The 27,603-nt window shown below is 53.4% G+C and overlaps 1 protein-coding gene and 1 long non-coding RNA gene across 8 annotated transcripts; one reads left to right on the top strand and one right to left on the bottom strand.

Annotated features, from left to right (window-relative positions):
* Nucleotides 1–266: 266 nt before the first annotated feature.
* On the bottom strand, nt 267–27,603 carry PDE1B (phosphodiesterase 1B). 7 transcript variants are annotated; one of them, XM_067696856.1, is made up of 16 exons: nt 27,412–27,603; nt 27,199–27,321; nt 10,570–10,683; nt 9,498–9,680; nt 9,244–9,310; nt 8,779–8,895; nt 6,395–6,535; nt 5,882–5,982; nt 5,675–5,800; nt 5,456–5,557; nt 4,122–4,242; nt 3,731–3,812; nt 3,303–3,411; nt 2,750–2,880; nt 2,110–2,229; nt 267–1,643 (listed from the first exon to the last, which is right to left on the bottom strand). In XM_067696856.1, the coding sequence occupies exons 2-15, from the start codon at nt 27,306–27,308 to the stop codon at nt 2,126–2,128; spliced, it is 1,608 nt and encodes a 535-aa protein (XP_067552957.1). In that variant the 5' UTR covers nt 27,309–27,321; nt 27,412–27,603; the 3' UTR covers nt 267–1,643; nt 2,110–2,125. The 7 variants fall into 7 exon arrangements, with proteins under 7 accessions (XP_067552957.1, XP_067552954.1, XP_067552959.1 ...); XM_067696853.1 differs by lacking the exons at nt 27,199–27,321; nt 27,412–27,603 and adding exons at nt 14,110–14,184; nt 15,549–16,108; XM_067696854.1 differs by lacking the exons at nt 267–1,643; nt 27,199–27,321; nt 27,412–27,603 and adding exons at nt 1,650–1,974; nt 14,110–14,184; nt 15,549–16,110.
* LOC137202021 (uncharacterized) lies at nt 18,505–23,415 on the top strand. The gene is made up of 4 exons (XR_010932440.1): nt 18,505–18,571; nt 19,633–19,752; nt 22,536–22,672; nt 23,094–23,415. It is a non-coding gene; the product is annotated as an uncharacterized lncRNA (long non-coding RNA).

The following is a 27,603-nucleotide window of genomic DNA, read 5'->3' as shown; positions in this document are numbered from 1 at the left end:
TTCCGGGCAGTGGAGAGAGGAGAGGAGGGGAGGGGAGATTCACCCCTCTTTACTGAAGAAGTAGTGCGATGGAGAGAAAAAAGAACTTCAGAAGTGTAAGGTCCCCTTCTGCCACCCTTGCTGTGCACCTCAGGCAAGACCTCACCTCTCTGGGCCTCCATATATAACAGGATGAACACCGCACCAGGGTTTCATCAGCTTGAAGAGACAGTGCACGTGAAGATGCCCAGTGCACTTTCACCCAACAAACAACACACACAGCCAGGCCAGGTCTCCCTTCTTTATTGATCTCTGGCTATAGCAGGATTCTGGGAGACCAAGGGTGGGGGTGAGTCTCATGCGTCTCTGCCCCACTCAGGGTGGGGTAGGAGGGACAAGTGGCAGGTGGCAGGTCTAAGAGACCATGGATATGACTTCACAGGAACAGGGCCCACTGTACAAATGCATGGTTGGTACAAGAAAGGAGGAGGGCAGTCACCTGGACTTGGGCCCTTCCTGGGACAAAGCCGGGTGAGAGGAGCCTGAGGAGAGGAAGGGGCAGGGGCCTGGCTGGGCTCTCTCCAGAGGACATGAGAGCAGCAGTCCTGAGCCCCTGCCCGTCTGCCTTCCACCCGCCACTCCCCACTTGTCCTGGGGAGGGGCCTCTTGGGCCGGGGCTAGGAGGGGGACGGACCCTCTCTGTCAGCAACACAGGATTACTGGGTTACACCTCACCCTCCCCATGCGCCCTTGACCCCAACCCAGCTCTCCCCTCCTGTGCCCGTAGGATGTATCCTGAAGGTGCTTTGCTGGGGAGACTTCAAAGCACTGTACAGACATTGGTCGGATGGGAGCCTCCCAGCCCCAGGGGAGAGGAAGGAGGCAAAGGGTTCAGGACTCAGCCAGGGCAGATGGCAAGCCCCAGGGGCCTAGACCAGTCCCGAGTCCTTGGCCACCCCAGGAAAGGCCTCCTCTCAGCCCCTGGTGGCAATGGCTCCTCTTCCCCCAGTCACCATTGCAGAATGGGAGAGAGGGAAGATTGCAGGGTCTGGGCTGGGGATGGGACTGAAGCAGTGCAGGTCTGGGGTAAAGAGGATGCCCCCCATTCCCAGGCCCTAGAAAGGTACCATGTCCTGAAGGAGCCCACTCCCCTACCCTCACATAGGGCTCTGAAAACCCCCAGCTTCCTATCCTATTCCAGCCCTTCCCAGGGGAGGAAAAGGGGGACCCAGACCTGCCAGCTAAGGTCTGGGGTGGGGGCTGAGGAAACCCCCAAAATGTATTGCTTAGAAACTTGGAGTCAAGAAGGATGCGGGAGGACCCAGGGGGCTGGCATCTCCAACCCTCCCCCGCAGGCCCTGGGAAGCCTCCAGGAAGCTCCCCTCCAGCCGACCATCTGGCCATAGGGAGAGTCCAGAGGCGGGGGGGGATGGACACAGTGACCACTGGGAGCCTGAAGTTCCCCAGTCTTGCCGCCCGGAGATTAAAGTGCGCCCCAATGGGTGTCGGGTGGGGACAGGCCCTTTCCCCAATCCCGCAATCTCTGGCAGCTGTCCTTCGGGTGGGGTGTCTGTTCCTTGATGTCCACGCTCCCTTGGAGCAGATGGGGGAGCCAGTCCCGATGGGTGGTGCTGACGACATCGAACACTGGACTCGGTGAGGACCTGGGGGAAGAGGAGACACCTCGGTGCTCTGACCTCCTCCTTCATCTCCAGCCTGACTTACCTTCCTTGGGTCCCACCGGATCCCCACTCAGTCCCGCTTACAGTTGAGCAAAAAAGGCCCTGCAGAAGGAGCTCAGCCAGGGCGCGAGCGGGGCTGGATTGAAAGTCATGCCCAGCTGACCTCCCGGAGCCTTGGGCCCTGACTGCCGCCTCTCCCCAGGCCCTCACAAAGGAGCTGCTCAGCCCACTCCTCTCTTCCTGCAGGTGGGAGGACTCTGCTCTCCACTCAGGCCCCGCTCGAGTCTGTGTGCTCACTTCCTCCATATCCCTGCTGGGAAAGAGGGAAGGACCACCTTGCATCCACTGAACCCCAGAGATGACCCTTCAAAGAGGGCTGTGGCACACCCCGCTGGCCCAACTCCCTGCAGAACCTTAAGCCCCTCCCTGTCTGCCGCGACAGGCTCACCTGGGCCAGCCCCAGGCTAGTCCAGATTCCCGTTCTGGTTGTGTTCATCTTCGGCAGGGGAGGCTGGCGCCTCTTCCTCACAGGGGGACAGCTCGTCAATGGACATCTGGTTGGTGACGCCTGCAAAGGGGCAGGAAGGAAGCTGGGACCAGACCAAGCAGTATGTTTCCCCCAAACCCAAGGAATATGTGGAGACAAGTAAGGGATTCTCACACATCCCCCTTCCTTCCAGCTGAGCTACATCCAACCCACGCCTACCTGGGGAGAGCCTCTCCAACCTTGCTAAAAGGCACAGCCCTCAACTCCCACGTTAAGGAAGAGATGTCCCAGCCGGGGCCACCAGGTTACCACATCCACAGGGGACCACTGACGGGCCGCAGTGTGCATGGGGTCCCTCAGGTCGTGGCCTGTGGCTGTCCCTATCCTCTCTCAGGTCCGCATTCTAGAACGGCCCAGGCCAGTCGGCCAGTCAGTCGTTCCTGTGATCTTACTGCAGCCTAGTCAGTTCCCTTTCCCAACTCAGGGAAGGAGTCAGACAAAGGGTTGCTTGAGGAAGGGCTTACGGGCTTAAGGAAAAGGGACCCGCTACTGCTGCAGCAGCCACCCTCCCCGCAAGGCCTCATCCTCCCAATGGACCCACCGCTTGCCGCCCGTTCCTTCCATTTCTGCTTGTTCTCCTGAATGTATTTGATCCAGGTAGAGCGGAAGCTGACCACGTCGGGGTTGGGGTCTCCCACTTCCACATCCAGAGAAGGCTGGCGCCACTGGAAGCTAAAAGCCGGACCCCAACATTGCGAGGTCAGGCCCTGCCCACCCCAGAGCCATCTTCACAGCCCTCGGAGTGGAGGGGGTAGAAGACCAGTAGGCTCAGGCACCCTCATCCTTGTCCTCTTTCCCTCTGCTAGGTACCCGCAGTCCCCATCCCTCTCCACACCTTCCCTCCTCCTAGAAGGAAAATAAAAGCAGATTAGCAGAAAGGCAATAAAGACAGAGCTAATGGGAGAGATATAAATACGGTGGAGGGAACAGAGGTGCAGACCACACTGCCTGCCCCCCATCCTTCCGCCCCTGTGTGTGACTCGCAGTAGAGGGGCTCCCACTTTTGGAGTCGCCTGCTTCTCCACGCCCGCCTGTACCTCCTCCCTGGGAGTCAGTGCTCTCTGTGGGCCCCCGGCTGCTGCGGCCACCCTCACCTGGGCTGGGTTTTAGACTTGGAGTCTTCCTCCCCCATGGGCTGGACACTCTTCTCGGCCACATCAGTCAGCACAGAGAACGTGGGTTCCACGATGAAGTCAATGAAACCTGCAGTGCAGGGGTAACACAATGCAGCCATCTGACCTGGGGGCCCGGGCAGAGGATATGGCCGGCACAGCTGTGCCCCCGGCTGCACGTAAAACAGGGTCACCTGGGGCTGAAAAGTTCCCAGTGGGGGCAGCCTTTGCGATGATGTCTTTACGACCCCAGAGAACTCCACCCCAGGACCCCATGCTCTAGCACGGCGGGCTTGCTGCTACGGGAAGAATGGCTTTGAAGGAGGTGGACTTGGAGAGGTCCTGACCCGGCCCAGCCAGCATCCTTTAGCCTTCGCAACTCTCTCCTCCCTGCGGGAAGGGACACTCACCAATCTGGGACTGTGCCACGAGAGTGGAAGTGCGGTCACAGAGCGGAGAAAAGGGCAGGCCCAGCTCTGCCTCTTTGTCACCCTAGGGGAGCAGACAGGGCGGGGAAGCACCTCAGTCTACCAGATCAAGGTGCAGCTGGGGGTAGAAGGGGCTGCCGGGGGAGAAGAGGGATCTCTGTGCCTTTGACCTGGAAATGAGTGGCATGCAAATGCCACTGCCAGCAATTACTGTTAAGTTTTTCGGAGATGACATTATATCCCATGGGTTTGAGATCAGGTTGGCAGCTGCAGGCCACTGAATGAGGACTGGAGTAGGAACAGGGAACTTGGAGAACAAAGGGGAGAGAAGGCCCCATGGGCGGGGGCGGGGGCAGGCAAAGAGGCCTCATACCTGGCGGAAGAATTCCTCCATGAGGGCCTTGGTCCAGCGGCTGTGAACCGACCACTGCTTGGTTGGGTGGCTGATGTCAGCAGCATGGAGCAGTAGAGACAGGGCCTTGGGCTTATCAATCCTGTTGGGGCAGATGGCAAGGGGAGGGAGACTGATCTTTTAGGGGAAGGAAGCCTGGACCATTCCTAACTTCCCATCACAAGCCCTCTCTCAGATCAAACTTCAAACACCCTGTGAGGCTAGACACACACACCCACCCACCCACACACACACACACACACACACACACACACATTTACATATGTATAGGAAGCAGCCCAGGCTCTCAGAATCAAAGGGCCTGGGTTCGAATCCCCACATACCTATCACACACTAGCTGTGACAAAGAGCGAGTTACTTAAAATTTACATATTTCATTCTCCTCAATCCTAAGTGGAAATAATAACAGAATCTGCCACATAGAGTTGTTCTGAGAATTAAATGACATACAGCATATAAGTATTTAGAAGAGTGTCTGGCACCTAATAAGTGCTCGGTAGATGTAATCTATAATAATAATAATTATTATTATTTCCCAACAATGACACGCTCTGACACTGCACACTCTCTCACACCCAGACACCATACAATTTTTATTTTTTTTTGTGGTACGCGGGCCTCTCACTGCTGCAGCCTCTCCCGTTGCGGAGCACAGGCTCCGGACGTGCAGGCTCAGCGGCCATGGCTCACGGGCCCAGCCGCCCCGCGGCACGTGGGATCCTCCCGGACCGGGGCACGAACCCGTGTCCCCTGCATCGGCAGGCGGACTCTCAACCACTGCGCCACCAGGGAAGTCCGACACCACACAATTTTTAACACACACCTTCAGAACACGCAAACACAGTCTGTTCTCCCTTACATTTATATACTCCCACCCACTTTTAAGCAACATTAGATGTAATTATGGCATTTCTTCTGTGCTTTTTTTTTTTTAACCTCACATGACTCTCCCAGTAGCCCTATGAGAGTAGGAACTGGTGGCAAGCTATTGTGGAAGGAGGCATTACATTTTCACATTTCACAGATACAGAAATGAGTCCAAAGAGTTGGAGTAAGCCTGACCTCAAGCTGCCCTGAGAACGCCCATCTCAGACCCCCAGCCCAAGCGCTCTCCAGTAGACGGGCTGCCTGGGCTGTACACATCACATACACGAGATATACTCAGATTCCTGGAGCCAGGAGAGTTTCTATATCCGGGTAAAGACTTGTCACACCCTTTACCCATGCGGATGCCCCCCCCAATTCACACACACCTCACTCTGGCCTACGCCCAGCCACACCCCACCATATCTCACCTTTCCAGCTGCTGCAAGGCCGTCTTCATGGACTTCAATTGCTGGAAATGGCAGGACATGTCTGTGGCCAACACCATCTCAATGACCAGGGCCCGCAGCTCTCTGAAAGGACAGAACCCAAGTATTGATCAGCACTGCTAGGCAGGAGTTCCGGGAAGTGGGGAAAGAGGGTTGGGGTGAGGGGGTCCCTAGGGATGCCCACTCCTGGCTTCTGCTCACACAAACTCATCCTTGGTGAGGTTGATGAAAATGTTCATCTCGTCGTCCTGCATTATTCGGAAAACAGAGCTGATGTGGTGATTCTCCAGCACTGAGCGATCATTGTACAGGATGGCGCATTCTGACCTGCAAAGCCCAAGTCACCGTGTCCGGCCCTCTGCACCTCCACTCGGCCCCTCCTGCCCCTGCCACGTCCCCACCCCTCACTTGGTCTGGATGTGGAAGCTGTTGGTAGTGCCAGTGTGCTCATAGTCGTGGATGGCTGCAGCAAAGATGATGGCCAGGACCTCGATCTCCGACAGGCAGTGCTGGGAGAAAGAGACAGATGATGAGAGGGGGCGGACCCCCTGCCGGCCGCTGCCCAAAGACCTCCACACACAGGCAGGACTGCTCAGCCCAGCCCTTCCATTCTTCGAGGCCAGCTCTTGGGCTAATGCAGCCACGTTTCTCAGCTCCCGGAATGGCCAAAGACCTTCCTCCATCCCAACCAGCAACATTCCCATCACATCCCGGCACACATCCCCAGCGCTGCCCATGAAGTTACGGTCCACCCAGGAATACTCTAGAGTGAGTAAGCCCAATCTGAATCTGTAAAGACTCTGGGATGCCAAAGGAGAGGAACCAAAGAGAGAAAAGAGGAAATGGGAGTAAAGTCTAGACTTCCCGGTTCTGCAGCCGTAAGACCCTGAGTCACAGAAGACTGATTTCCAGGGCACCTACCACCATCCCTGTGCGGAGCAAGAAGCAATGGACCGTCTGTGTAACGTCAGCTGCATGGATCTGGTTATGGTAAGGGTTCTTGTACTTCCCATAACCTGTCTCCAAGGCATCCAGGAAAGTCATCAAAAACACAGTGGGAATCTGCAATAGGACGGAGGAAATCGAGATTTGTGGCGGATGTGCGGGAATGGCAGGCGGCCGAAGACGGAGGTCAGCAAGGCCCATTCTTTGGAAGGCAACAGGGCATAGGAGAGTGCTGGCTCTGCAGTCGGGTGAACCTGGGTTCACATCCTGGCTCTACCACCTGCTGGCTGTGTGACCTTGTGCAAGTCACGTGCCTTCCTGTGCCTCAGATGCTTAACTGCAGAATGAAGATAATACCACCTACCTTGAATTTAATGAGATAGGCACGAGGCACTTAGTAAGTGTTCTCTAGAGAGTAGCTAGAATTATTATTATTTCCCTGGAGATTTTTAAGAAGAGGAAGTCAAGTTTCCCTCCTACCTTCCAACCACTTTACCCCATCCCCAAGCCAATACCATGGAGAGGGGCTCAGAAGCAAACGAAAGAATAAGATGACCCAGAGAGGCCCCTCTAGCCAGAGGTGGATCACCCCCTCCTCTGAGAAGCCTTTCCCCACCCTTCGACCACCATACACACACACCCAAGCACCAGGAACCAGAGGTCTGTCGGGCTGCGCGCGGGCTATTCAATCCTGTCTCAATCCTGTCTCGGTCTCTGCATGTGCCCTGGGGTACGTTTGCTTCCTTCAAAGGCCCAAGGTTCCCAGAGGGCGGGGCTGGTGTCTGTACCTGTCCCTAGATCTCTGAGGCTGCAAGGAGAGCGGGGTTCAGGACTTGAGGAAGTTTCTGTAGAGATGCGCAGTAGTGACGAGACAACAGAGGATGTGCCACTAGTCAGTCGGACCCTAACATCCCCCGCCCCAACCCCTGGAGGGCTGTGCCCCAAATTCAGGGAATTTTAAAGGACTGTTTCCACGACAACCGCCCTTGCTTTTGCGTTGCCATGGTGTCCCTGGAGGAAGGGAAGGGAAGGGGAGGAGCATGGGAGGGGCTGGGTACCCAGGAAGGGAATGTGGAGCTTGAAAAGGGCAGCTCCAAGGGGGTCTCTACTACTAGAGCAAGAAGGCTCCTCTCTCTCTAACTGCCTTGGAGCAAGGTGGGCTGGGGCGAGGCCAAACCCAACGTGATGCAGTTACTCTCGGAGTTCCCCGGAACCAGTCCTTCCGGGTGAGGAAGCACCTGTGGGAGAACTTGGTGTCTGGAGTAAGCCTGAGAACCAGTCTGGAGAAACACGAGCTGGGAAAAGTCTTAGGAAAAATAAGAGCCTGCTGTTCTCCGTCCTGGAGAGAGCAGGATTGGAAAGAAGAAGAAAACGCAACTGCAGAACAGGGCTCGGGAGGCACTGAAGAAAATCTCAGCTGAGCATCTCAGGGACGTTCTGGAAACCCCTTGGGAGTTGTAAAGGGAGGAGTCAAAGGTCGAGGAAAGGCTCTCACACACCAATAGTCTGTTACAGTGAAGTGGAGGCACAGGTGGCCGGTTACCTCCCAGAGCCCTCTGGGAGGGGCCCTCCAGCTGGACTCCTTTGACCCCCCGCCAAACCCCTCAGAACACACATGTTCTCCTCCACCCTAACGCCTCACCCAAGTGCTCACCAAATATCCCCATGGCGACTCCTCAGCCCCCCTCACCCTCCACTTCCAAGTGTGGTTTTTCCACGTGCAAGTGATCTTTAACCGGTCCCTGTTCTCAAAAGACCCTCCCTCCTGGCACAGGATCTGAAGAGGACGTTAATCCTGTACACTTCCTGGCCAGCCAAGCTGAAGAGCAAATCGAGTTCACACCCTCCCTCCCCTCCTACAGCCCTACGTAGCCTTGCCAAGAGCTGACCCTCTCCCTAAAATTCCTTGGACAGAGACTAGAGCTGGAGGGGGAGAGGAGGGAGAGGCCCCCCCGAAACAAGTGGAGAGACACTAGTCCTGCAGGGCACCAGCTGAGAGCTTCTGACCTCTAAGCCTCCAGCGTCCATGGACAGGGGCAGGAGGGCTGAAACAGGGAGCTGAACTTGCAGCCAGCCTGGAGAGGACAAGTTAGGGGACAGAGCAAAGGGCGAGAGTGCAGAATCCTAGGCTGGCCAGTTTCAGGGCTAGAATCTTCCCCTAGAAAGCAATACATGAAGCCAGAGGCTGGGACTGCAGCAAGTGTAGGAAAGGCTAGACTGGGGTGTGCAGGGGGCGACTTCCCTGACAGTGAGACTGAGCCAGGGAGCCTGTGGAGTCTGCTGCTTGTTGGGACTCTTTGAGAACAGGGTGGTGGGAGTAGAGAATCCTACCCAGAGGCAGGGATAGGATGCTGCCCAACCTTAAAGCGGCTGATGAGGTTGTGCCGAGTCAGCAACTGAAAAACAATGGTCCTCAGTGCGTGGTCATCAGATGCCCGGTTCAAGGAGAAGACATCAAAGCACCAGAGATCCAGGTTCTGTGGAGAAACAAGGAACTAGGCAGGGAGACTCCCAAGGGGGACATCTCCTGCAGCAGCGAGGGCTGCAGGTAGACTTCAAGCAGGACTTCCCAATGATTACAGAGGCTTGGGAAGCAGGAAAACAAAGAAGTGGTAAATAGGCCTCTTTCTTCCCAGATATCATTCAGTAGGGGAGTGACAAGAAGTCAGGAGTATGCCTCTTGAGTGGGGAAAAGTTGTTTTGAGGAATATGGAAACAACAGTTAAAAGGGAAGGCAAAATTCATCCCGTAAAGTGTCTGAAAGTCCCAAGGACTGTTCCACCCCCCTCCAAGCTTCTCCTCTTGCCTGAAACCCCCGGGATCACCTTGAGACAGTTGAGGACCACAGTGGAATAGGTGGGGCCCACAGAGGTGTACGTTCTCCGGAACATCCTGAGGGAGAAGAACGAAAAGGAGCCCAGGTGTGAGGTCTGGGAACGGGGTCGGATCAGGCGGGGCTGTGCGGATAGGCCGTGGGCATGTGGGGCTGGTGGTACAGTGGGGTCCTGGAAGACGAGGGTGGCTGGGAACGAGGGACACAGCCAGGGGTAGAAGCTGGCAGGGCGTGGGGGAGCCTCACCGTTCCACGAAGATCCCAGCCTGCACCGCGTGCACGATGCTCCGGAACTTGGGCTTCTCCTCTGCTCGGCGGCCTTTGGCCCGGGCCTGCTGGGTGAAGGTGGAGGCCAGCCAGTCCCGCACCTCCGAAGGCACCGCGTCAGACCGCAGCTCCTGCAGCTCATCCTCCGTGTCCAAGATTTGCCTGAAGCCCCAGGAGGGGAGTCACAGAGGAAAGACGGCAGGTGCTTCCACAGCCTAGAGGCCCGGGCCCAGCCACACCTTGGAAACTCTCACAGCAGCTCTCTCCCTTCTCTGACCCTCCCTTTCCTTTCTTTCGCTAAGTCTTTTTACTTCTGTTTCTCTATCTGATGTCTCCAATAATGAAACAGGTCACTATGCGAGGTAGTGAGCACCCCAACTTTGGAAGTATTCAAGCAGACAGTGGAATGGATACCACCCATCGAGGATGCTACAGGCCAGCAGCAGTGTCCTCCAGAAATAAAATGCAAGCCACGTATAAGTTACTTTCAATTGTCTAGTAGCCACATTCAAAGGTTAAAAAAACAGGTGAAATCCATTTTAATGATAACGTTTCTTTAACCTAATACACGCAAAGTACTATCATTCCAATGTGGAATCAATATAAAAATATTAATGATAGTTGACATTCTTTCAAAATCTTTTGAAATCCAGCATGTATTTTACATACACATACATCTCAATTCACACTTGCCATGTTTCAAGCCCCACAGCCATGTGTGACCAGTGGCTCCCATCCAGGGCGCGCAGGTCTGGAAGGCCTCCGCACTGGGAAGAAGGTTAGGACTAGATGAGCTTTAAGGTCCCTTCCAGCTCTGGAACAGTGTTCTCTTCTTGATGTCTGTGTTTGTCTCTGTCTCTGCGACTCTATGCCTGTACCTCTGCCGATATTTCTACCTATAGATCTATCTGCCCTCCCACCCCTCCTCCCTGCTCTGGCCGGGTCAGGCTCCTGTCTGACTCCCCGGCCCTCCCTGAATCACTGTGTCTGTCTGGTATCTTTCTCCTCTGTGTGTGAGTTTCTCCCCGCAGCCCCATGTCACCACTCTCACCGCGTCTCATTTATGTAGACGGCCTCCAGCAGGGAAGCTGTGTACTCCAGGTTTTGCTTCAGCTCCTCAATGTTTACCTCCCCATTCTCCAACTGCTTCACCATGTAGCGCAGCCTGTAGGGGCCCGGGTACAGATAACCTGCTTAGGCGCTGGACCTTGTCAAGAGAACAGGATACCTCTAATAGGATGCATTTTACAGAAACAGCCTCAGTCTTCCATAACCCATTAATCTTTCTAATAGAATAAAAGCAGCTGGGCTTCCCTGGTGGCAGAGTGGTTAAGAATCTGCCTGCCAATGCAGGGGGCACAGGTTCGATCCCTGGTCTGGGAAGATCCCACATGCCACGGAGTAGCTAAGCCCATGCGCCACAACTACTGAGCCTGCGCTCTAGAGCCTGCAAGCCACAACTACTGAAGCCTGTGCGTCTAGAGCCTGTGCTTCCCAACAAGAGAAGCCACGACAATGAGAAGCCCGCGCACCACAACAAAGACCCAACATAGCCAAAAATAAATAAATAAATTTATTTTTTTAAAAAAAGCCCTGGTCCGGGAAGATCCCACATGCTGTGGAGCAACTAAGCCCATGCGCCACAACTACTGAGCCCGTGTGCCACAACTACTGAAGCCCGTGCACCTAGAGCCCACGCTCCGCAACAAGAGAAGCCACCACACTGAGAAGCCCACGCACCGCAACGAAGAGTAGCCCCCGCTCGCCGCAACTAGAGAAAACCCACGTGCAGCAACAAAGACCCAATGCAGCCAAAAATAAATGAACAAATTAATTAATTTTTAAAAAAAGAATTTAAAATATAACAGCAGCTAATGTTTTTCATCACAGACCATTGCCACTGCCTTACTAAGTTTACCTAGCCCCCAAAGTTAAATCTCAGGCTCTTCCATGGTCCCCACCCTCTCTGACCTCTCAACGCCCCCCTTTTAGTCAGTGTTTCCTGAAAACTCTTGTTTAGAGTGCCCAGGGCCCAGCAGAATTAGGCAGGTACAAGCTCCCGGGGTGATGTTTTGGGGATGAGCTGTTTCATAGTCTGAATAACCAAGAGCTGAAACTGCTTATTTCCCCCTAAGAGAGGGCTTTGGGAGCCCTCAGCATTCTTTCATTATGTCTCTTGGTCTTGGCGGGGAGGGGGTACATGTCCACAGCCCCGCTGTCTCTGGCAGGGATGGCAAAGACACAGAACAAAGACCAATCTGAATTGGTCTTTCGCCTGGCCTCACTCCATCCCAGCAGAGCTAATCGATTATGATTCCAGAATCCATCAACCAGGACAAAGCAGGGTTAACCCCTGCCTCCCCAGTGCCACTCCAGAGAGAACCTCTGGCCAAGGGGGACTGTACCCATCCCCTACCTCTGCCCCGTGGCAGCTTCCCACAGAGCCAAAGTGGGGAGGGTGGGGTTGGAGGTCTCACTTACGGGATGCTTTGCCTGAAGGAACAATATTTTGCCCTCATGAATTCCGGGGGATTAACAGGGAGGCTTCTTAAAAGTCTGGTTTGTGACTGCCTGAGTCCAGCCCAGGCAGTCACAAAGCAAACAGAGCTCTCTGACTTTAGATGGTGATTTTAAAGAAAGCGATGAAACATTCCCCTCTGGCTCCTTCCCCCAGCCCTGCCCCACCCCATCCCACCTAAAACCAAGATGGTGTGAAATGGTGGCCAGCACAGTTCCCCACTGAGAGGGGCTTCAGAATTCCAAGGTCACCCTATGAGTCAGGGAGGAGAAGAGAATGAGTCAGGGACTGGAGGCTGAAATTAGCATCGATTACCAGGGATGCCGGGGTGGGGGTGGGGGGGAGGGAGAACAATGGCATTCCTGAACAGAAGCAGCTCTAGAATCCCGGGGTCTCAGCAGCTTTGGAATAGGGGCGTTCAGAATAGCCAGCCCCAGGAAGCGTCACTGGCCAACTCTCACCTCAGGGACCAGCAGTCCTGGCCAAAGACAGGTCTGAATACAAATGGGGCAGAAGGGAAAGGGGAAAAATGGGTGGGGAAGGAAGCTGGAGGGTGGCACTGCAGCCTCCTCGGTGGGCTATCTTCAAATATCACTTCCAGCCTTCCTGCTGCACCATCTCCACGTGGAAAGAGTAGGTGGTTCCACAAGAAAGAGTCCGGGTTCAGTAAAGCTCAGCCCCAGCTCAGGCTTCATTAGGGAGGAGGAATAGAGGCTGACAACATAAAATGCTTTCCAGGGGGCTTCCCTGGTGGTGCAGTGGTTAAGAATCCGCCTGCCGATGCAGGGGACACGGGTTCGAGCCCCGGTCCGGGAAGATCCCACATGCCGCAGAGCAACTAAGCCCGTGCGCGCCCGTGCGCCACAACTACTGAGCCTGCACTCTAGAGCCCACGAGCCACAACTACTGAAGCCTACACACCTAGGGCCCGTGCTCTGCAACAAGAGAAGCCACTGCAATGAGAAGCCCACGCACCGCAACGAAGAGTAGCACCCCACCCCCCACTCGCCGCAACTAGAGAAAGCCCACGCGCAGCAATGAAGACCCAACGCAGCCATAAATTAATTAATTAATTTTTTAAAAAAAGGCTTTCCAGTCAATGGGCTGGAAAGGAGCAACTGAGAACTGACCAGAGATCACAGAGGAAAGAGATACACTCTGCCATTGGGGCACACAGCTTCCCTCTCCTGGTCAGTCCCCATGGCCAGGGACCCTCAACTCTGGGGACACACAACCCAGGAAGAAAAAAAGGCCTCTGGTCCCATCTCTTCCCAATCCCAGCCCCAGTCTTCCATTTCGATCAGCCCCTTTTACAGCGGAAAACTCTGCCCACTAGGGGTCAATATGCCCACCACCAAAGTTCTTTCTTGAGCCACCTAGGGAAACCCACATCCCAGCACAAGCTCCCAAGTGAACAGCCAAGCCCACGGGTGCTCATTTGCATGTATTTGCATAATCTGACAATGCTGCCCGCTCTACATTTTAAAAAGGGCTTTCTCCTACATTATCTCCTTTTGTCTTCAAAATGGGCCTAGAGAGAGGGAGGAGGGAAGGCAGTGCTGCCCCTATTTCCAATGCAGAAACCCAAGCTCCCAGCACAACTCTGGGAGGCAGGACTCCTGGATGCAGACCTTTCACTTCCTGGCTCTGAGTCCCAGGCAAGTCACTAATTCTTCATCAGTGTCTATCAAAGTGTGGCCTGTAGACCACTGCACCTGAATCACCTGGGATACTTGTGAAAATTTTAGATTCTGGGCCTCACTGCACACCTACTGAACCAGAATTTCTGAAGTTTGGGTCCAGGGATCTGCATTTTTAACAAACATCCCAGATAATTCTCATTCACACTAAAGTTTGAGAACCTTTATTTTCAAGCTTCAATTCCTTCATCTGTTAAATAGTGAGGATAATAGTAAACCACCTGTTAATAAGAGGAGTAAATGAAAGAATGTATGTGAAAGGCCTGGCACATAAAACGAGGCTCTTTAAACATGAGTTGAATTGGAATTAACTGACCAGCATCATGCTGGCCCAGCTCACGCCTCACTCCCTTCAAGTCCAACAAGCACCTACCTGCCTTCTTGATCCCAAGTCCAGGTGGAGAAGAGTGAGCCTAGTTTGGATGGAGGCTGGTAATTAGGAAGCCCCCTAACAGAGGAAATGAGAGGATGATAATGACCGTGATCTCTCCTTTATAATTACAGACCTGACTTGAGCCTCACAGTCTCCTCATGGGGGAGGTTATAAGACGCGTCCGAGGTCACACAACTTGTCAATCTCACTCAGGTCGGCAAGCTTACAACTCACTCTACTGGAGCTTAACTGTGTCCCAAACACCAAAAGCGAGGCTGGACCCCACTGCGTCACAGCTCCTTCAGGGTCAGTCGTCCAGGCTTCCTGGGGTGATGGTGTCTGCAGACACCACCAGACCCCCAGGAAACTGGAGGTGTCTTGATGACACTGACAGTGACTTTTCTATCCTGGCTGCTGCGCCCAGAGCACACAGTACATGCTCGCTAAATGTTCATTAAACAATAAAAGGGAAAGGGAGCAGATTAATCAGGTCGGGGGCTATCTGCACTCCCAATTGAGATCTCAGGGCTTGGGAAGCAGAGTGCGGTTGTAGGCTGGCTTTCAACGCACCCCTCCCTCCAAGTTCCTCCCATCTCCACCTCTCGATGTTGTCCAGGAGCTCTTGTATAGCTCCTGTTGAAATCTGAACCCAACACGATCCAGATACCAGAAGGAGGCGGGGAGGGAGGAAAAGAAAGATTAAAGAATAAATTTGACAAATGGGGAGGCCAAGGAAGGGACCTGGACTCCGGCAGCTGGAAGGATCCCTCCTGAAGTTACATAATTCTCCCCACGTGTCTCCCCACGACACTTCCTGGCCTGGCGAAGCCTGGAAGCTTCCCAACAGTCCTTCCACTCCACTCCTAGCCCTGGTGCACCACCACCACTTCTTTCTCCTTTATCTTCAGTCCTCATACCACGACGGGAAAGCCTCAGGTCCTGACTGCTGGAGGCCCCAGTCTCTCTCAGCTCTAGGCAGCCAGCTGGAAAAGGGGGCTCTGAGCAGTAATAATCCCAACGCCCCAGAAGAGTGCAGCTTCTCCAGCCCCCATCGGATGATCTGACAATTTCCGAAGGCCCCTGCCACTACTTCCAGCACCCACACTCCCTGAAAGATCACTGTAAGTAGAGGGCTTAGGACAGGGCAGCCTCAAGCTAAGAGGCTGGGAATTGAGAGAAGAATCCTATTTCCCTCTGGAGGTTTTAAAACCAGATGAGGAGATACTGGAGGAATATGAGGTCCTAAATGATGCTGGGGGTCAGGAAGGAGAGAAAGAGGGGAAACACTGCTAAGTCACCTGCCCCTGCTAACACACACACACACACACACACACAGAGCATATGGGGCTGTCAGGTCTTGATCCCTCCCCTCCACCAAACTAGACCCACAGCAGCCTGTCCCCCTCCTCCCCTCCCCCTTCCTCATCCCTGGCGCCTACCTGAGGATGGGGCCCTGGAGGTGGCGCCTCGGCACAGGAACAGGGCTTGCCATGGGAATCAAAGTTTCCTACTTCAAAGTATCAAAATGCTGCCCCCGGGCCCCCTGGGCCCCTGAGGGGAATGGCTCCCTCTTGGGCCCCTGACTTCCTCCTCCAGGTCTCAGCAAAAGTGACTGACCAGAGAGAATTTGGAGGAGGAGAACAGGAGGAGCCTGGCTGGAGGAAGGAGTGATGAGGGAGAGACCCAGCCCACAGCAAGTGGGTGAGAGGCCGCAGGAAAAGTTTCACATCTGAATCAGACTGAAAACAAGAATCTGTTCTCAGAAGAATCCCAGAGAGGACAGAAATAGTACAGGCCAGCCCCTTGCTCTGAGGAGGTGGGGCTCCTCTTTGGGGAGAAGGAAAGGGTTACCAGGAGGCTTAAGGGTGCAGGGACAGGGAACCATCCGGAATTTGTCCATGAGAGGAAGTCTGTAGTGAAGGGAAAGGGCCCTGCAAGACCCCTCAGCGAGGCTAAGGCAGATTCGGCTCCCTCCCAGGGTCTTTTTCCGGGGCCATTCTTCAAAATGAGCTTTAACCCACCTGAAAGTATGGAAGCAAGACCGGAAGAGAACTAGGAACTGCAGGAGAGGGGCTCGCTAAAGCTAGGGATCCGGGGATCCTTACCCAGAGATCCGCTCAACAGGGAGGGAAGCCCCCGCCCAAGTAGTGACTGAAAGTCAGAAGGACTTGCTCATCGAAACCGAGAGGCTGGGCAAGTTTCTTTAATACTCCCAGCCCCAGTTTCCTCATCTGTAAAACGGGGACTGGGGAATAACCGTGAATTAACTGGAGAGAGCTCAATCCAGCGCAGAGGGAGAAGGGAAGTGATGGGATAGCCTAGAAAGTGCCTGGGAACCAAGACCCCTCTTTCTCCTCCTGGCTCTGCTCTCGCTCAGGTTAGGAAGAAAAGAACCCGGCCTCTGCGGCGCGAAGTGCGCATACAGCTCCAGCCCGCCTCCGGATTGGCTGTGGGGTGACGTCACCAATACAAGTGCATTGGGGCCGCGATTGGTCAGCGGAGGGGCGAGGCGGGGCTAAGGAGGAGAGCCGGAGTGAAGCCAAACGCAGCGAGTGAAGAGAGTTCCGCTCGATTACAGTCTCTTTAATCTACGTCCTAGGGCTGGGGGTAACGTGGGGATGAGGATGACAGGAGAAAAAGAAAAGAAAGGAAACGGGCCAAGAGCCAGGATTTTGTGACGGGAAGTCTTGCTCCACCCCCCCGCACACACCCCGCCTCGCACCCCTCCCCACCAAAAACAAGGAGAAATCAAAATACCTTGTCACTGTGCCATAGCCTTGAAGGCTTATAAACAAATGAAGTTTGGGAAATTACTGGGACCAGCGGAAGCGGGCTTCAGCAGCAGCAAGAAGCAGCAATGCAGGCTAAATGTCTACAAAGTTGTGTTCTAGTGAACTCCTGGTAGCCATGCAGCGCGGCCGGTGCGCTAGATAGTGTTTTTAGAGAGAAAAAACTAGACCCAGAGTCAGAGACCTAGAACTGCCACCCAGAGGATGAGGGACAAGTTATTCAGCCTGCTCTGTAGACAAGCTCTCTTGGAGAGATACAGATGGGGTGGGAGTGGGGGCAGGTGGTACACCAGCAAACACCAACCCAAGCCAGCTCCCCTCCCTCACCTGACTCCAGGCCCAGCCCCCTGAGCCAAGTAGGCACTAACCTCAACCATCCTACGGAAAGGTAGAGATTTCTTAGACTAGAAAAGCTCTAGAGAGGATGTCTTGTCCATCCCTCTGCTCTCTTGCCCAGTAGAACCAAAGATTGTTGGACAAATAACGGCTTACCACATCACCCCACGTGCATACATGCTGCATCATCCCAGCGTGCACCCCGTACTTGCTCATCCCAGCCTATTATCAACGGTTCCTAATTAGAAAGGATATTGATCAACCACCATCCCTTCCTGGGAAAAAATTTTTTTCACACGTATCCACTCACCCACACATATATACACATGCCACACTCTACCTCTGTCTGAGCTAAGGAGACTGTTCCCTGGATGGGAGGCAGGGCATAGATGTGATGATCCCAGCATGAAGTTTCCTTCAGCCCTTAAATGTAGTTTTAAAATAGCAAGGAGCCCAACTATAATGCCTCCCTCCCTGGTCCATCCCCACCATTCCCCACCTGCACTGAAGAACAGGAGCTGGAATAGGGGATGAGCAAAGCATAGGAGCCTCTGCCTGTGGTCAGAGAAGAGGGGTGTGAGGGGGAGTGGGTGGAGGGGTGTTGGGGAAGGAATTACCCGGCTGATCTAAAGGCTCCAAAAATCTCAGAAATTGAAAAAAATCAAAGAAATCATCTAAATCCAATAGAAAAAGGATATGAATTAAAATCAGGAGATTTTGCCTGGACTTCAGCACTATGTGTGACCTTGGACAAGACACCCTGGGCTCCAGTTTCCTTGTCTGTAAAATGGGTAAGTACACGCTTCATAGAATTCTCACAAGGATCAAATGAGATCATATGAGAGCACCCTGGGAACTATAAAGTGATGCATAAATGCAAAAAATTACTATTTAGTTTTTATTTTAGTTAGTTCAGCAAGGTTCATTACAACTCCTCCATGAACAAAGTTCCCCGTGCCCACCCTTGTACCCAGGGCCCCTGATGTGGAAAAGCCCAGTCTCCCCGCCACCACCATTCCAGATGTCTGGGTCTCCTCCCTGGCTCCTTATTCCAGGGACCAGGGAAGCAGCAGAAGCGGAAGCTGGGGACATGCACAGCATGGAGCTCCAGAGACTAGGAACAACCAGATCCCCACCTTACCCAAGTACTGCCGCTCCCCTCACTCCCCTGGCTTCCCACTGCTATACAGGCAGCCCCAGTTCTGGCAGCTGGCTGGGCACAGTGGCGGGGGTGGCTCCAGAGATAAAAATAGCCCCCCTGGTGACAGAGCTGGGGTGCCATCCCGGGAGGCGGCAAGCCTCAGGTTGACATGGCAGCGGTGGTGAGAGATCTCCAGGTACTGAACAGAGGAGCTGGATGGAGGGAGGGTCGAGGGAGAATTGAGCAGGGCTTGGGGAAAGCTGGTGGGTAGTGGGGGAAGGACAGGAGCCAGGAGGGTGGAGGGAGATGAGGGAGAGGGGCAGGAGGTAGTAAGGGGGCAGGGAAGGAAAGAAAGGACACTTGAAAAGCGCTGCTGAAGAAGGTCTGGGAAACACTGAAGAAGAGGGGGAGTGGTCGGCTCACACCCCACGTGTGTCTGAAGGCAACTCCCCCCCTACGCCTCCTGACCAGAAGCCCTTTCTAACAGGTGTTCCTAGCAACAGCCCAGCACAGCTCAGATCCGCTGAGGCAGGGGTAATCTAAGCAGCTGGAGCCTCAGGCCAGACTAATAAGAACCCAGATACCCCAGCTGCCTGCCCAGCACACAAATGAATCCCATCTCCCTCAGGCTTCAGCCCTTGAAAGAGGGAGGAAATAGGAGGGGTGGGCAAGAAGGTCAGGGGAAGGGTAGCCTGAGAGGAGGCTCCCAGGATCCCACCCAGGAGGACTCCGTCTCTGGCTCACTCGCTCACTCCTCTTCGCCATCCCTGCACTATTTAATTCTGCTCATTAACCTCCTGAGCACGGATCTCCCCACCGGGCCTCCAAACCACATCCCAACAGATGTTCCCAGCAGATTCCCTGCTTCCGGGGGACCTGACAGACATTGAAGGGCGCCTGGGTTGGGAGAGTGAGTTGGAAGCTTGGCAAGGTACTGACTGCCAGTGTGACGGGAGCAGCTCTAGATTGTGAATCAGCAGGATTTGAGTCTGGTCTCAGCCCTGCCCCCCACCTCACCAACTGTTTCTGGGCATCAGTCTCCCCCTCTGTAACACATTATGGTTCTCAGAGTCACTGCCTGGGTTGGAGGCACTAGGGAAGTAGGACGCCTGGGTCTCGAGTCCCTGGTTGGAGTTTATCTTTCTGACTGGTTCACTGCTTCCCCCAACTTAGCCCTAACCTGATGCTTTAAAGGAGGAGGGTGGCTTTCTTCTTTACCGTAGGAAGGTTACATTCTAACCTCCATGAAATTTCCAGGAAGTTCTCCTGCATATCTATCTTTAGTCCATCTTGCTGCAATGAAAACAACAGCATTTTCTTGGCATTTCAAAGAAGAACAGAAAGGAAGAGAATGGGCAGGACAAAGAAGTCTTTGGGGTGAGTCTGGTGCAATTTGATTAATTATATTTCTTTCAGATGGGAATTTCTAAAGCTACTGCTTGTAGAGAGACGGTTGGAATTTAGGGAGCCCGATAATACTGTTGGCACGTGTGCTCACTCAACCCAGGCCCCGAGAAGTTTCCAAACAAGGTGGGCGCAGAGGAGAGAACTAGGCGGATGGTGCCAAGTTAGATGATCAAGAGATCATAAACAGGGGAGCAGAGAAGCCAAGGAATAGGAAGGAAAGAAGCTTCTCTTGTCCCCAGGTCCTGCCTGCCAGAGAATCATTAAGTCCCCTGGAAGCCAAGCTCCCTTCCCATCCTAAATGGTGCCAACACCAGCTGGCAGGCTGATCCCGCTGCAGCCACTGTAATTATCTGCAAGTCTGACTACCCACTGCAGCTGCGGAATCAACAACAGTACCACCTGAGTACCCCCTTTCTAGCTTTTCTCCCAGCCCTGAGCCCCCAGGCCTCTCCCTGGATATGCCCTTTCTCCCCCAAGCCTGCTTCTCCACCAAAACCCCATCCCAGCTCCCTCAGTGGACCTCTGCCAGGTCTGGGATGCCGAAGCATATCCTAACCTGCTGTTTTCTTGCCAGAGAGGGAGAGGATGCCACTGGAACTGAGGGGAGGGGAGCAGCAGCAGGACGGGGGGCATGGGAGACAGAGGGGCGAGAACACTGGCACTAGGGACCTTCCTGCAATGAATGGATCACAACTCGCTTTTCTCCTTTTCCCTTCTCAGTAGCCCTTCTTCCCCCTCAAGTCCCATCTTTGCCCCACTCACTGTTCCCAGGATTCTCCCCCAGTTCTCACAGACCATTAAGTCTTCCTCCCTTAGGGGACAATCTCATTATATAACAACTGGGAGACCGGTCTCCCAGTGGTCTCACCTGCAGCCCACCTGCTGCCCTGGTTCTGTCCCCCTTTCTCTGCTGCTGTCCTGAAGAGAGTTGGAAAATAGCTACTCAACTTCCATACCTGCGAAAATCAGCCCCCTGAGATCCAAAGGCAATTACCTGGCTTCCTCCCCAGAGGAGCTGGGAGGATGAGGTCACTGAGATGGCAAAAGAAAGGCCTTGCAGAATACAGGAGTTGAGGCTGGACTCGTCAGGCGGCCCCAAAGGGTGCCTGCAGCCAACTTGCCCTGGACCATCACCGCAATCACCGCAACAACACCTGAGCCGGTGGGGGATGGGGGGTGGGGGAGTCCTGGCTCCTGACCAAGAGAGGGCGGAAGAGGGACAAGAGAGGAGAGCAAAACAGAGCCCAGCAGAGAAAGAGAAACCAGAAAGAGATGGGAACAAAGGAGGGAAGGGGCAGAGGAAAGGCTGCAGGAAGAATCAAAGAAGAGGAAAGCAGAGGGAGCAGAGAAGCTGCAAACAAATCCTCGATGATCCCCGTAAAGACTCAGAAAAGAGGGAAAGATCTGTTTCAAGGTTCCCGGCTCCTCCATCCCAGTCTGACGGGAATAGCCAAAAACATAAAGAGGAGAAGATGAGACACAACCCCTCACTGCATTGACTTCAGGAGCTCCCTGGACTGGGGGCAGGTGGAAAGGGTCTAGAGACAGCCAAGCTTCCTGAGTCTGTCACCTGGCCTTCCAGTCCCATAGCTTCATCCCCAACCTACTTCACCCTCCTCCTGGCAAAAGTGATAAGTGGCAACCTCAAACGTGGGATCTCCTCTGCCTTTTTAACCTGCCTCCTGGGGCTCCCAGGCAAGCAGAGTGCTTTTGGGTTCTAAGGGACTTTAGAGATTCTCTAGAATAGGGTGTGTCATACCTGGTCATATCACCCCCAGGCCTACAGACTTAGGATAAATGCCAGAGGGGAATTCCTCCAATGCTCAGGAACTCACCAACGCAGTCCCTAGGCTGCCCACACCCACCAAAACTTAAAATTGCTCCATCCACTTCTAGTTTGACCAATCAGAAAGAGATGACCAGGAGTAAGTTTCTCTCTTTTCTTTTGACCTCAGGGGCCCACACCCTTTGTGGGACAGCCCTCTTCCCATCCCACCCAGCCTTCTATTCTCTAAGCTCAGTCACCTGCCTCACCCCCTGCCTCAGTCACCTGCCTCACCCCCTCCAGACAACCACTCATCAGCAAGACTCTTCCAAATCAGGTCCCAGACACCAGGACTCGAACCTATTAAGTCATTCATATTCCTGCCTCTTGAGTCTTTATTTTCTCCCCATCCAAGCCAATGGCCACCCATTTATTCCCATTCTGCTGCCTCTTCACACAGCAAGCGCTCCCATGCTGAAAGAACTTCAGACTTTATCATTTAACAGCCACTTTCATATGGACGCTACCAAATAAAGAACAGAGACGCAGAGATTATATGACTTCAAGGTCATGCAGCTAATACTTGGCAGAGTGGAAACAAGAACTCGAGCTCAAGTCTCCCAATATTCCCTCTGCTCTTCCACCGCCACCACTCCGGTCCCCGGTCCCCTCCAGCCACCTGTTCTGACCAGAGGTTTGTGAAGTTCTCCCCTTGGTCTAAATTTGAGTTCCCGTATCTCTGCACCTCCCCTTCACCTTACTGCAGGTGTTTTCCACCCTCTACCATCGAGGGATGCCTCATTCAAGACAAAGCTGGTGGGGGCAATAGCTGCCTCATTCAAGACAATAGAGGGGGATATAAAACCCAGGGAGGAGAGATTCCCTTTGCCATGGTTGAATATAAAGGAAGAAGGGCCAATCCAGGGAGGAAGACACTAAAAATCATTCCCGCCAAGGCCTGGGAGAAATGATGCTCCTTTTTCTCCAGAGGTCCAGGGAGCCAGTTTATCCTGCAGTCTTCATGGCAGCTCCACAGCCATATGCAGAGAAAGGACAGCAGCACAGTTTTCAAAACAGAGCCACAGAAGATCAGTCCATGGGTCATATATAAAATGAAGACAAAAGGTGGGATAAATCAGTGAGGCACCCAGTCCAGTCCCTGGGCTGCTTCCTCCTGTGCATTTGATCTCCCCAGAATTGTCCAAAATGTGGGTGTGTCACAGATACATACACCAGATCACACATACATATTATCCCATTACCTATACACACACTCACGTACATCATCTCATTCATACATAGGACAATTTCAGGTGTTCAGGTAAGCGCGTGTTTATTATCCCAACATATTTATTACCACACATGCCATTTAGAAACATAAAAACAGACATCGTCATGGAGCTCACACTCCACCAAATGTCCTTGTCACTCACATCAACCTTTACCCAGATTCATATGTATACACGTCAGGCATTCACAATTTCATCCTGATACATCTCGTTCATATATCCAGATTGTTTCTGTATCCTCTCTGTAACTCCTTCAGTTCCAGACTCTGGTCTGAGGTCCTCAAAAGAGAGGACCAGGGCTCCCATGGTGGCAGAGTGGTTGAGAGTCCGCCTGCCAATGCAGGGGACACGGGTTCCAGCCCTGGTCCGGGAGGATCCCACATGCCGCGGAGCAACTAAGCCCGTGTGCCACGACTACTGAGCCTGCATGCCACAACTGCTGAAGCCCACATGCCTACAGCCTGTGCTCTGCAACAAGAGAGGCCGCCGCAATGAGAAGCCCACACGCCGCAACTAGAGAAGGCCCGCGCGCAGCAACGAAGACCCAACGCAGCCAAAAATAAATAAATAAAATAAACAAATTTAAAAAAAAAAAGAGAGGACCACACTTTTTGAACATCACCCTCTAAAAGCAACAACAAAAACAACCTCTCCCTTTCTTCCATCCCCATGCCTACTCCCCTCACCCACTACACACAGGAACACACGCAACACACAATCAGAGACAGAACTGGGCTCTGTGACATATACAGGTATATTCATTAACTCATTTGTTCGTTCCTTTATTTAAGAGCAATTTTTGAGTGCCTATTATGTTCTGGGTCCCACACTGACTCTGATGAAACAAAGATGGGCAAAAATAATCCCCAGCTGGGTCTTTGCTCCAGGTCCCCTGAAATGACCTTGAACCACAGCTTAGGACATTGGGTCTAGACCATGGGAGCCTGAGTGTACACCATGTGGAGAAAGGAGAATAGAAAGGGATTGTGTCTATACTATCCCAAGGAAGAGGGAAGTTCTGTCTGTAAAATTCCAGGAGGAACTGGAGCAGAGAGAAGAGAGTGATGTTGTACTATCCTGGGAGAGGGAGAGAGAGAAATCGTATATGTGCTTTTCCTGTGTAGGTAACCCCCCCAAAGGAAAATGTGAGGCAGATGCCAGAATGGTTGAATTTTACCACTTGGATGGGTGTGGCAAAACAAGGAGCAGGAGGCCTTCTCTACTCTCCACTCCATCTGTTGGAGTTGATCCATATTACAAGCTCCGCAGAATCAGGGACTGAGTCCATTTTGTCCACCACTATATGCCCAGCATCCAGCACATCACCTGCCCCACAGGGGGCACTCAATTAATAATTGTTAAATGAAGGAATGAGCTAAGGATGGCAAACCAATCTCTGCTCATAGCTTTTCTTGTTTCACAAAAGACACCGAAAACCCTTTCAACTTCTACTGGCCCTTCCCCACACTCCTCAAGGCCCTCTGGTCTCAGAGAAGGGTGGGTAGGCAAGTCCAGTCCTCCATCTTAAGGTTAGAGATGCTGAAACTCACCTGGCCAACCCATCATCCCTGAAATGCCTGTCTCAGCCCCTCTCAAGCCTCAGCCTATAAGTCTGCTTAGGTAGGAAAATCTTCCTGCTAGGTAGAGGTGAAATCCCACACTTAGAGTCTCTCCAGCTAATATGCTCCAGATTCTGAATTTAGCTTTGGCAGAGTGCTAGTACGGGAAGCAGAATTCCTGGATGGATGCCCTTCCCAAGAAGAAATTGCCCTGGACAATTATATTCCTATGGGCTTTTTTAACCAGAGGAAAAAAACACCAGGCCCAGGTTCCCGAAAGAGAATCTTGATGTCCCAGATTAGAAATTAAAAGGGTCGTGGGGGGGGGGGGGAGCTAGGATATGTTGAGCATGGGAATCTATATACTCCATCTGACTTCATTTCTGTTCAGTATCTAGTCCTGAGATAATCACATCCATCTACCTATTTCCAGACTAAATAGCCCCTTCCCACCCAGGCCTATTTGGGGACAGTGGTGACTGGGAGTGAGGGTGAGGTTCTATTTCCATTTAAAGGAAGAAATGCCCTCTTTGCTCACCTCTTCAGAAACCACTCGACCCTGAGAGTTGTTTCCCTCTCCTACCAAGCAAAAGTCCTAAATCCTTTTATTTCCCTTCATCTGATTGGCAAAGCACACACCCCTGCCCAATATTCAAACAGGGCCAAATCTAGTAAGCTATCAACTTGGGATCTAACTTGATATCAAGACTTGCCTCTGCTTTGAAAAAGTGAGACTGGGAATCTATTCCTGGTAATTAACATTGAGGAGATGGTACTTTTCTGGGTACGTTATTACATGTAGCTAGCACTCTCAAGGACCAGATTGCTGGAGTGAGTGAAAACCGGAACAGTCTCATCAATAAGATTAGTGATTCTTGTCCACAGTGATCTCCTGTAAGGACATCTCAGCCAACACACTCCGTAGGGGCAGCTGCCTCCACTCCCTTCTTTCCCTGGGTTTCAGTGCCTCCTTGTGAGGCTCCTCTTCTCTTGCCATTGACCACTTCTCACACTAAAGGAAGAAATAGCAATTTGCTTCCAGAAAAGACCTGTGGTTAGCAAGGTGTGGGAGAGAGTGAAATGGTAGAACCTGCTCATTTGCAGCGTCCCTTACCTGGAACGGAGGCGAGGGAAGTACATGATGAACCACTAGTGCTGTGGGGAAGCATCCTGGGACACCTTGAATTCTGCCACTTATAGACCCTGTGGGCCCTTCTTTACCTTTTGACCACTTCCCTACCTACCCTTCTTCCCAGCTTAGTTCCTGTTAACAGAGCAGTGTTTTCTGTCAAGAATCACCCAGTGTTCCTCCCAACAAAAACCAGTTCAATCCGGTTTTCCATTTCTTCATCGCAGAACCTCGTTCCAAGGCTGCACTTCATGGAGCCCGCAAATTGCATTTGGTCAGAGACAGCAAAGGAGGGGACCGGGAAGCATATTTGGATTCCACTACGGCACGTTTGTTGCCCACTATGCCTCCATTCTCCCTAAGGCCTCTCTAAGCAGCTAGTGTGTAAATCAGACCCACGGGCCCAATATAAAGGCGTCATCTTATCACCACAGGTGAAGGCTTTTTAAAAAACACAATCATAAACATCTATCCATATTCTACCCCCATCTCTCCCTCTGCCAGAGCCCAGAAATGAAAAGCTTCAGTGCTCACCATTGAGAATGCTGGTGAGGACCTGGGTTTGGAGGCTGTGTTTCCTGTATTTCCCACCAAACATCTGCAGCCTCTTTCCTAGGGCCATGGAAAGTCTTAGCAGGGAGAGGAGCACTTCCCTAGCTCTGGTTAAGAATCAACAGACTGCGGAGATTACCCGATGGCCGCTGACAGGGAGCTAAACATGATGCATGGCTTGTCTTTGACTCAATCCTCTCCTTCTCTGATGAGCAGGAAGAAAAGTTCCTTTCCTTCCCTGGAACTGGAGTATGGGACACCGGAGTCCTCCCCTTTCCCATTTATTCCTCCCCACATGCCCTCTTCCTGCAACAATAAGAAAAGATGCCTAAATGTGCTTGGAGATCCTTGGGAGACCCTACAGCAGCAAAAAGGCTTTGACAGTTACCTTGCCCCTGTCAACAAATCTCTCTTCACCACCACCCCGGCTCCCAGGTAGGGGCTCCACCCCCCCTCCTCCAGATCGCAGGTAGGGGTTCCACCTCTTCTCTAGATCCCAGATGGGTCCCCCATTATTAATAGGCAGAGAGGTGAGCAGCTCAGGTATGGGGTGCCCCGCCCCGGCCCATCCCCTCCCTCCCCCCCACCCCCCACCCCCGTTGGATGCAGGAGGCGGAAACCACCAATCCCAGTCGAGATACATATGGCCCACAGGTTAGCACAAGTATCCCCAGGCAGTAGAGCTGCATCTGTGTGCAATCACTCTACACACACCTCTGTGACCCTGGGACAGTCATGCACACACATGTGATGTGTCTCACATCTGCACACCCCTGCACATGGATACGTGTGAGTCAGCCTGGCACCTCCCGAATGCTGCCCGTCCGCGGCCCTGCCACACCGCAAATATTGTGCCGCCTCTCTGCGCTGCATGTGTCACCCGGGGGGTCCGCAGGCACATCGTTAGCTCTGCAACTCCTAAACCCGCTCCAACCGGCCGGCTTGCTCCGCACATGCCTATGCCTTGCACATGTCGTCTGGCCACGCGTGTCAGGGCAGCTGATTTCCTCTCACCTGCCAACATGTGTGCCCGAGAGAATCCACCGGCCCGGCTCCGGCTATCCCCCACCTTTCCAGGCTCCCTAAGATCCCTTCCCCCAACTCCCCTGCCCGGGGACTCACAGAGACCGAAGCTTAATCCACATCTTCTTGCTGGGGGCTGACTTCAGCTCCAGGGCCGACGGGCAATCCGACTGCAGCATCTCGGCAGGGCTGCGGGGGGACAGCTCCATGCTCAGCCTCTGTCTACGGAACAGAGGGGGAGGAGACAGCCCCGCGGCTCAGCCTCAGTCGCTAGCCGGGAGACCCGCGCCCTCCATCCCAGCCCCTTCCCACCTGCGGCTGGCGGGGACCAGCCAGGCCGATGTCTCTAGGCTCGGCCCAAGCTGGCAGAGCTGCAGTTCCTGAGGCTCCTCCTCTCCCGCTGCCCAGCCGAGCTCTGGCCTCCCAGTCCAAGCGCTCCGCGCCGCCGCCGCCGCCGCCGTGCGCTGCCGGAGCCGCCTCCTCGCCTCTCTCCTCCTCCCCGGG

This window comes from Pseudorca crassidens, chromosome 11 (genome assembly GCF_039906515.1).
Source record: "Pseudorca crassidens isolate mPseCra1 chromosome 11, mPseCra1.hap1, whole genome shotgun sequence".
Classification (NCBI taxonomy): Eukaryota; Metazoa; Chordata; class Mammalia; order Artiodactyla; family Delphinidae; genus Pseudorca; species Pseudorca crassidens.
The sequence above is the reverse complement of the archived record's forward strand: the minus strand, read 5'-3'. Positions and strand labels throughout refer to the sequence as shown.